The sequence below is a fragment of the Meleagris gallopavo genome, chromosome 27, assembly GCF_000146605.3.
Source record: "Meleagris gallopavo isolate NT-WF06-2002-E0010 breed Aviagen turkey brand Nicholas breeding stock chromosome 27, Turkey_5.1, whole genome shotgun sequence".
Lineage (NCBI taxonomy): Eukaryota > Metazoa > Chordata > Aves > Galliformes > Phasianidae > Meleagris > Meleagris gallopavo.
Genome location: NC_015037.2, coordinates 1,239,080 through 1,248,607, shown reverse-complemented (window position 1 = coordinate 1,248,607; position 9,528 = coordinate 1,239,080). Strand labels below are relative to the sequence as shown.

At 63.6% G+C, this 9,528-nt stretch overlaps 1 protein-coding gene across 1 annotated transcript; it reads left to right on the top strand.

The window, feature by feature from the left end:
* The first annotated feature begins 59 nt into the window (after positions 1 to 59).
* On the top strand, positions 60 to 9,522 carry ZNF687 (zinc finger protein 687). Its single transcript, XM_019623136.2, is given in 10 exon segments — positions 60 to 1,553; positions 2,634 to 4,879; positions 5,892 to 6,070; positions 6,451 to 6,627; positions 6,731 to 6,893; positions 7,171 to 7,308; positions 7,310 to 7,468; positions 7,544 to 7,656; positions 7,814 to 7,955; positions 8,306 to 9,522. Coding segments are annotated over 9 exon segments (3,768 nt in total). The 5' UTR covers positions 60 to 1,553; positions 2,634 to 2,653; the 3' UTR covers positions 8,777 to 9,522.
* Positions 9,523 to 9,528: the final 6 nt, after the last annotated feature.

The following is a 9,528-nucleotide window of genomic DNA, read 5'->3' as shown; positions in this document are numbered from 1 at the left end:
ATCGGGGAACCCCCCGCCAGCCCCGGCGGCCTTCCCGACCTCCCGCCCCCCTTTCCGAGCCCTTCGGGGGGCCGCTTCGCGTTCCCGCGTTCCCCAAAGCCCCGTGGAGGTGACGGAGGTCCCGCTGCGCTCGGGGGTCTTGGGGGTCTTAGGGGTTCCCCCGTTTCCCCAGGCGATGCGGCACATGGAGGCGTTGCGGCTCCGCGCGTTTCCAGGAACGGCCTCAAAAACCCCGGAGCTGATCCCGGCCTGGGCTGGGGATGCTCAGCCCTGCGGGGCAGCGCTGCTGCCCGCCAGGAATACGGGGGGGCTCCGACCTCACTGGGGAAACTGGGAGCGCCGGAGCCCACCGGGGCTGTCGGGCGGCTCTGCCCGTCGCTTTGGGCTCAGGCGGTGCCCGCTGCGGCCTTGGGGGATGTGGGTCCGCACTGTGGGCAGTCGCTGTGTCTGCAAATCCTGCTGGGGCCCCGCAGTGCTTCCCTACGGCCTCCCTGGCTTTGTTGCCGAGGTTTGGGCACGAGGGAGCGCGCTGTTTTGTTTTGAGCTCCGTTTTCCCCCTCTATTCTCAGTCCCTGAATCCCTCCTGCCCTCATTTCCCGGCAGCTCTGCACGACACTGGGGAGCAGGCAGCCTTTGGGGGCTGCAGTTACGTCCCCACAGTGAACCGCATTCGAGGAGCATTCTCCAGAGGGTCTGGCACTGCATTGGGATGGGGGGGGGCCTCGTTTATGGCAGCAGCTGCCCGAGCCGTGGGTCAAACCGCTTGGTGTGGGCACAGCTGTGGTGCTGCAGAGCCCTTTAGGGAGCCTTGGGTGCCTGCAGAGCACCTGCTGGCGTTCAGAAGCTCCAGCTCTCAGCCCGGCCAAGTCGTCAAGGGTTCTGGATCTGCGCCGCCGCTGCTTTGTTTGGATCTTTCCTGCAGTCAGCAGATGGTGTGGGCTTAATTCTGGTGAACGGACAGCAGCGTAATCCCTGTGGCCAGGCTGCGGGGCCGGCTGCTCGTGGTGGTCAGGGTGGATCTGAGCTGTGCTGGGGGGGGAAGGACGCTGAGATCATGGCGGGGTTGGGGCAGGGGGCTGCGTGGCCCATTCCAACACAGCTGCGCTGGGATCCCATGGTTCTGTGACCCGTAGGATCCCTTCAGACCCAACCTCGCTGTGATCCCATGGTTCTGTGACCCATTGGGTCCCCCCCAACCCAACCATCCCACAGCTCTGTGTTGTTCCAGATCCCCTCCAGCCCAACTATGCTGTCATTCTGTGGCCCTGAAGGTCCCTCCCCACCCCCCCATGCTGTCGTTCTTTAACTCCCTGCTGCGGTGCTGGGAATAACACACAGGAATGAAGCACAGTGTGAGAGATGTGGGGAGATGCAATCCCATATCGCTGTGCCTACGAATTGAAGATATCCAACGTGCGAGAGCCGTCCTCAGCATTAACCTCTGCTTCTCTTCCGAGCTGTTCTCCCCTCAGAAGCTTGGCTGAATCCCTTCTGCCTTTTAGATGAGCAAAACTAACAATAGTCCTGGAAATTAGCGAGGGCAGCTAACGAAGGTGGGCGCTCAGAACCCATCCAGCACCGCGTGGGAGAGGTGCTGCGGGGGGTGGGCAGGTGCAGGTGGGACTGCGGCCTCGTTAAGTGCCAGCTTGTTAGGGTGGCACTGTGATCATTAGGGTGGCACTGTGATCATTAGGATGTGATGCTGGGGGTGCTGGGGGGGGTTGGAGGTGATGTCAGCTCCGGGGGCAGCACCTGTTGTGCTCTGACAGCTCGCGGTGGGAGATGCATTGGGGAAGGAAACAGGAAAAGCAGCTTTAAAAACAGCTGGCTCTGGAAACAGCTGCTGTACCGGGGCGGTGCTGGGGCACAGTCATCCCTCCCCAGAATGCTCTGCCCCATAGCTGAGCTGCTCGGAGTGCTCTCCCTGGCAGATAGCAGCTCTCAAGGATAAAAATACCCCCCCCTCTCCTCACCCCTCCTGGCGCTGCCTTTGTTTTGCCAAAGAAAAATAGTTATTTTGTGCTGAAAAAAGCCTGGCACTTGTGGTTTGAGCTCCCAAAATAAGCACATACTGGCCAGGCAGGTCGCAGTGCAGCCACGCTCTGCTGGCTGTGTGGGGGCTCGGGATGCTCCTCCCAGTGAGGGGGGGGCTTGGGGTCCAAGTTTCCCAGAACAATCAGCTATGGGGTTAGGATGGGTCCTGTGGGGCAGGGACAGATCCTATGGGGTTAGGATGGGTCCTGTGGGGCCTGTGCTCTCAGCACAGCACACATACGATGAGTCAGGGCGGGTGGCTCCAGCCTCAGGGCAGCCCCAGCTCTCAGTCTCTCCAGGGTGCAGGGATGCTCAGGACGCTCATGGATGCTCAGGATGCTCGGAGCTGTCGGCCCTCCTGGCTGGGGATCAAACAGCGGTGCACAGACAGAGCAGTGAAAGCAGAGGAGCTCCCAGAGCCGCCCCAGGGCTTCAGGGTTCAAAGTGAAGAGGCAGCGGGGTTTTGCGTGGGGGAGGTGGATTCCCATCTGTGTCCCTGTGGGGCTCTGTTGCATCTCAGGGAGCTCAGGACGGGGTGGTGACGCTTTGCCTCGTGCCGGGGTTGTGCTGCTGACGTTCCTCTCCTCCCTCTTTTCCAGACTCCGCCGTCGGCCCCACCATGGGTGACATGAAAACTCCGGATTTTGACGACCTCCTGGCAGCGTTCGACATCCCTGACATCGACACCAACGAGGCCATCCACTCGGGCCACGAGGAGGCAGAGGCTCACATCAAACCGGTTCCCGGCGAGCCGGGGCCGCCCGACCACGTGCTGCCCCACGCCGACATCACCGCCGTCAGCGTCATCGTGAAGAACACGGTGTGCCCCGAGCAGCTGGACGCGCTGGACGGGCGCAGTAAGGATGGGCACGGCCTCAGCTCCCGCCTGCTGCAGAACGGCTTCGGGGCGGCCGAGCTGCCCAGGTCCCCCGCGGCCAGGTCTGTGGAAGCCGTGGCGTCCTCCAATGGAGAGTGCTGGGTGAAGGAGAAAGGTCCCAAAGCCCTGGATATCTTCTCGCATTTTAGCCCCGATCCCAATGAAGACAACGCTGCCAATCTGATCGACAGAGCTCGCGAGTGCAAGCCGAAGGACAAGTCCTTGGCTGTGCCCTCCCTCTCCCCGTCTCCCACCCCGTCGCTGGACTGCAAGGAGCCTGGGGGGGAGAGTGTGGAGGGCCTTCCCCCCGCCTTCCCACAGCCCTTCGAGGGCAGCCAGGCCGGGGGTGTGAGCGGGCCGCCTCCCGCTGTGCCCTGCATCAAGAAAGAGGAGTCTGACTCCGAGGAGGCGGCCCACGAGGCCAACCCAAAGGCTCTGTCTGCTGCTCTGCAGGAGAATCCCCTGGAGCACCTGAAGTCTGTCACCGTCCGCTACTCTGCGGGCGATTCTCCCATCACGTCCTGGCCTGGCCCTGACCCCAGCCTGGGCAGCGGTGCCAGCAATCTGCCCGAGGTGAAGCGCTCGCCCAGCAGCCCCCGGGAGCCCTTCTTTAAGCCTTCCTCTCCCGTGGTGCAGAGCCCCAGAATCCCCACTTCTCCAAAGCAGTTGGACGACATCGCCCTCAAGGAGGAACGCGAAGCTCTGGAGAAGTCGATGGGAAGTCCGCAGAGTATGTCCAGCGCCGAGGAGGAGGAGGAGGAAGGCAACAACAACGATTCCCCTTCTTCCAATTCCTCGCGGCCGCTGAAGGTGCGGATCAAAACCATCAAGACCTCCTGTGGGAGCATCACCCGCACGGTGACGCGCGTCTCGTCAGACTCAGAGCCCAGCTCTGCCAGGGGTTCGGCCGAGCAGAGCTCCGAAGACGCCGCTCTGGAGGCGGAGAAGGAGGACGGCATCGCACTGGAGGTGTCCCGGGACAAGATGGATCTCTCCAGCCCCTTGAAAGCCATTGAGGGGCCCAAAATTGTCAGCGTCCAACTCGGCAACGGCACCAAGATCAAAGGCACCGTGCTGCCCGTCTCCACCATCCAGAGCGCCAGCAGCGCCATGCTGATCGCTGCCAGCGTGGCACAGCAGAAGTCCGTGGTGCTGCCGGCCAAGACGGGCAAAGCCGTCGCCAAGAACATCATCAACCTGGTGCCGCAGACGCTGCCCAAGGCCGACACGAGGACCAACGCCAGCCCCGTCACGCAGACCACCGCCATCACCACCACGGCCAACCAGAAGCTGAACGGCACCACGGTGGTGATGGTGCAGCCGCAGAAGCCCTCCCCGACCGTCGCGGGCACCGTCATTTCCCGGAGCCAATCCAGCCTGGTGGAGGCCTTCAACAAGATCCTCAACAGCAAGAATCTGCTGCCCACCTACAAACCCAACCTGAGCCCCCCGGCCGATGCCAGCCTGGCGCTGCCGCCCTTCGGGTACCGGTGCCTGGAGTGCGGGGATTCCTTCGCTCTGGAGAAGAGTTTGGCTCGCCACTACGACCGGCGCAGCATGCGCATCGAGGTGACCTGCAACCACTGCACCAAACGCCTCGTCTTCTTCAACAAGTGCAGCCTGCTGCTGCACGCCCGCGAGCACAAGGACAAGGGGCTGGTGATGCAGTGCTCCCACCTGGTCATGAGGCCCATCGCCTTGGATCAGATGATCGGGCAGCCGGACATCACCCCGCTGGTCTCCGTGGCTTCCTTCCCTGCCGGCAAAGTGGCCGGCGTGACTCAGGACGCTCTGAGCGCAGCCAACGGGGCCCCAGAGCTCCCCATCCTGCCCCTGAGCAGCAGCGGCTCGGAGCAGAGCAACTACAGCTGCTTCAGGTGTCTGGAGTGCAAGGAGCAGTGCAAGGACAAGGCCGGGCTGGCCGCGCACTTCCAGCAGGCAGTGGCCACGGGGACCACCAGCAGCACGGTATGTCAGCCCTCCTGCTGGGGGTTGGAAGTGCCTGGGGAGCTCTCGTGGGGCTCTGTGGGGCAGCCCCTGGGGCAACTCCTGGGGCTCCGTGGGGCAACACGTCTGGCAAGTTTTAGAGCAACCCTTGGGGCTCCATGGGGTAACCCATAGGGGTCCATGAGGCAACACTTGGAGCTCCACAGGGCAACTCTTGGGGCAACCTTTGGGGCTCTGTGGGGCAATTCTTGGAGCAATTCTTGGGGCCCCGTGAGTGAGCACTTGGAGCTCCATAGGGCAACCTTTAGAGCTCCATGGGGCAAACATTGGAGCGACATTGGATGACTCCTAGAGCAACCCACGGAGCTCTTCTGTCCCCACCCAGGAGGGCAGAGTGCTCAGTGTGGTGCAGGCAGTCCCACACAGCCACGGTGCAGCTGTGGCACTGCTTCCTCTTTCCTGGGCCTGAAGCACAAATGGAGTGCAGTGAGAGCAGGGTGTAGGTTTGCTCTGCCGTGGGATGGGGCTGCTGACTGTGGGGCTCCCGCGGCCACCAGGGGACCTCGGGACAGGCACTGGGAGCCCTGCTGTCCCACTGCGGGGGCAGTGTGCTCCCACCTTCAGAGCACCGGCTTCCTTTGGGAATGAGCAGTTCCCAGTGCCTCTGCTTGCTGCTGCAGCAGGACACCATCAGGTGCAGACACTGCGGCCTCACGGCTGGCAGGGGGCGGTTGCTCCTTGTTCCTGCCTGGGGATGGAGCAGGGAGGGCCGCCCTGTCCCCTCAGCACCTGGAAATGCCAGTAGGATAATTCCTGGAGCTCTGAGCACCGGGACGTGAGCTCAAATTCACTGTGAAGTTGCTGGCAGAGCAAAATCTATCAACAGCCTTCGCCATGCCCAGGAGGCAGAGCCCTCCCAGAGCAGCACTGCCTGCCAGCAGCATCCCCTCCCCTTCCTCTCCCTCCTCCCTTTCCCCTTCCTTTCCCCCTTCTCCTTCCTTTTAGGGTCTGGTTGACTCCTCTGCCCCCCCAGGTCTGCACCACGTGCCCCATGATCATGTCCAACCGCTGCAGCTTCAGCGCCCATCAGCGGATGCACAAGAACCGCCCGCCCCACGTCTGCCCCGAGTGTGGGGGGAATTTCCTGCTGGCCAACTTTGAGACCCACCTGAAGGAATCCTGCCTGCACTTCTCCCGCAGAGTGGGATACAGGTGGGGGGCACCGGGATGGGTGGGGGTCTGAGGGGTCTGGGCAGGGACACTGGGGTGGGCGGGGGTCTGTGGTGGGTTTTGCTCTGGGTTTTGGGCAGAAATCCACATCGCACTGCCAAGTGCAGTGCTGGGGCTGAGCTCGGCGTGATGCCCTGCCCCTCACCCTCCATCCTCATGGGATCCTTCCTCCCCCCACATCCCCCCAGCGTGCCCATCCCTCAGCACAACACCACAAAAACCCCACGGCCTCTGCCGCCCTCCTGGGGCACTCTGCATCCCCCGTGATGGGGACAGGATGGCTGGCTCTGAGGTGGACCCTTCCCGGAGCCAGTTTGGATGCTGGCACTGAGTGCCCCCCTCCTCACCCCCTGCCCCCCCAGGTGCCCCAGCTGCGCCGTGGTGTTCGGCGGCGTCAACTCCATCAAGTCACACATCCAGACGTCGCACTGCGAGGTGTTCCATAAGTGCCCCATCTGCCCCATGGCCTTCAAGTCTGCGCCCAGCGCCCACGCGCACGTCTACACGCAGCACCCCGGCTTTGGCAACCAGCAGTCCAAGTGAGTGCCCCTTCCAGCACATCCCGCCTGCAGGGCTTCACGCAGCTCCTGCTGGGGCCACGCTGCTCCTCCGGAGCCTCTGAACTCTTCTTGCTCCCAACAGGATGATCTATAAGTGTGCCATGTGTGACACGGTGTTCACCCACAAGCCGCTGCTCTCCTCCCACTTCGACCAACATCTGCTCAACCAGCGCGTCAGTGTCTTCAAGTGCCCGGACTGCCCGCTGCTCTTTGCGCAGAAGCGCACCATGCTGGAGCACCTCAAGGTACCGCCGCGACCCACGGATCGCTGGATGGGGCTGGGGGGGAAGGGGCTCCGTGCTGCAGCTCTGCCCCTTGGGCTCCGTCTTCCCAAAGTCCTGATGTTCCCCGTGTTCCCAGCGTCCCCCACATTTCCAGTGTTCACACATCCTTTCCCGCGCTGCCACCGCTGCTGCTATCTGGAACCCGGGGGTGGCCGGGGCCGTGCGGTGGCTGTGGGTTCCCCCATCACGAAGGGCTGTGTGCAGGGGGGGCGACCACCATTGCACCTCTGCTTTGCAGAACACCCATCAGCCCACAAAGCCACGGGACGAGCCGGTCAAGAAGGCGGCGGTGCTGCTCACCCCGAAGCAGGAGCCCATGGAAACCCCCGTCCCCAAAATCTCTGACGAATCCTCGTCCTCCACGGAGGAGGACGACCCCCCCCAGCTCCCCGGAGCTGCGCAAGGCCAAGCGCAGCCGCTTCCAGCGCAAAGCAACCAGCAAATCCAAGGGCAGCGGGTGGACCTGCGGCGTCTGCCACTCGTGGTTCCCCGAGCGCGACGAATACGTGTCCCACATGAAGAAGGACCACGGGAAGGTGAGGGGCCGTGGGGCCACGGGGGGGAAGGGAAGCGCTCTGTCTGTGGTACCCCCACCTCTCTGTCTCCCACAGTCGGTGAAGAAGTTCCCGTGCCACCTCTGTGAGCGCTCCTTCTGCTCCGCTCCCAGCCTGCGCAGACACGTCCGCGTCAACCACGAAGGGATCAAACGCGTCTACCCGTGCCGGTACCACTTTGTGCTGGGGGGCTCTGCTCTGTGGGGGGGGAGTTGGGCACGGGGGGTCCCCTGTGTGTCCTGCACACGGGAGGGGGAGGGAGGACGTCAGGGTTATGTCCAATGCGGGCAGTAGGTGAGCGCTGCCCGTCCCCCCCGTGCCCCACAGGTTCTGCACAGAGGGCAAACGGACCTTCAGCAGCCGCCTCATCCTGGAGAAGCACATCCAGGTGCGGCATGGCATCAAGGTGACCGACCAGACCAAGAGCCAGGAGGTCATCATCGCACGCATCGGGGCCGGCGCCGTGCAGGTATGGCTGCTCCCAGGGATCGGGGATGATGTGGGGCCTCTCCGTGAGCATGGGCTGTGTCAGTTTGTGCCCCCCACGTCCTGCGGGGTGGGAGAGGCCCCGGATGCCCTCTGCACAGCTGTGGGATCCACTCTATGGGTACAGGATCCCCTCTATGAGCTTCCAGCTGCTGGGAGCAGCCCCAGGCTGTGGGATTGGAGTGGAGAGCGGGGAGGGGCAGATGAGGGGCGGTGCGTGGGATCCCACGGGTGGGTTCTGGAGGGGCTCCACTCCTGCGCCCCATTCCGCCTCCGTCAGAGCACAGAGGGTCTGCTGGAGCTGCCCCCCTCAACGCCCCCCCATGGCTGCAGGTGCCCGGCCGCAAGCGGAAGCTCTCATCAGACGACGGGGACTCGTGCAGCGAGGAGCCCGACAGCACCACCCCTCCCTCCAAGAACCCCAAAGGAGACCGCAAAGCTCCCTTCCGCTGCCGCAAGTGCGGGTACCTCGCCAGCAGCGCCGCCGACTTCCAGGAGCACATCCCGCAGCACCGGACTGACGAGAGCTCCCACCAGTGCCGCGAGTGCGGGCTCTGCTTCACCTCCCAGGTGTCCCTCAACCGCCATCGCTTCATCACCCACAAGAAGAAGAAGGGGGCGGGGGAGGCGGAAGAGCCGGGCCCCCGCAGCCCCCTGGAAGGAGCTCCGCACGCGGCTGACGGCGCGCTGTCCTGCACCGTCTGCGGCCGCAGCTTCGACAGCCAGCTGAACCTCAAGACGCATTTCCGCACGCACGGGATGGCCTTCATTCGTGCACGGCAGAACGCCAGCCCTGAGAACTGAGAGCTGCCCGGCGCCTTCGGGCTGTACAGAACCCGCGTGGGGGGCAGACGGAGCCCCAGGATCCCCTTCCTCCACCTCCGGGGCAGTGCGGTACCACGGGGCGAACGGAGGCGCTGCGGGGAGAGCTCTGTGCCATCCCAGCACCAAACCCATCGGCCGCCCTGGGCTGAGAGCAGCGGAGCTGCACTGCAGTTCTGTGCAGGAGGAGGTGGGGGCACAGCCTGGACCGCCCCATCCGTGCAGAAGCACCACGCTGGCACACAGGGCTGCAGAACCGGGTGAGGAGGCAGGGAGCCACAGACTGCAGCCCCGCATCCCCAGCAGTGCTGCCCGCATTGACCGCTCTGTGCGGGGAGCACCGGAGCAACGCAGCGTGGGGGGACCTGAGCGCATCATCACAGCGAGATCCACCTCTTTAGAGTTTGCTTTCTTTTCTGTCCTTCCCTTTTTAACACTTCCCATGGATGGGAGAAGCGCCCTCCCATCGCCGCAGAGACGCTGCAGCCGCCACTCGGCCCTCCAGCTGCTCCATGGGGGGTGGGGGCTCTCCCTGCACCCCCAGACCCACAGCCGGGGTCCTCCAGGGACAGAACAGAACCCACGGCGCTGCAGGGTCGGTGCAGCCATTCCCCCCGGGGCGGATCTCTGCTCACACAGTGTACAGTTGTACCATATACACTAAAAGCGACGAGAAAAGAAAAAAGACAGAACTACTGTTGTGATTTGGGTTTGGGTTTTTTTTTTGTTTTTTT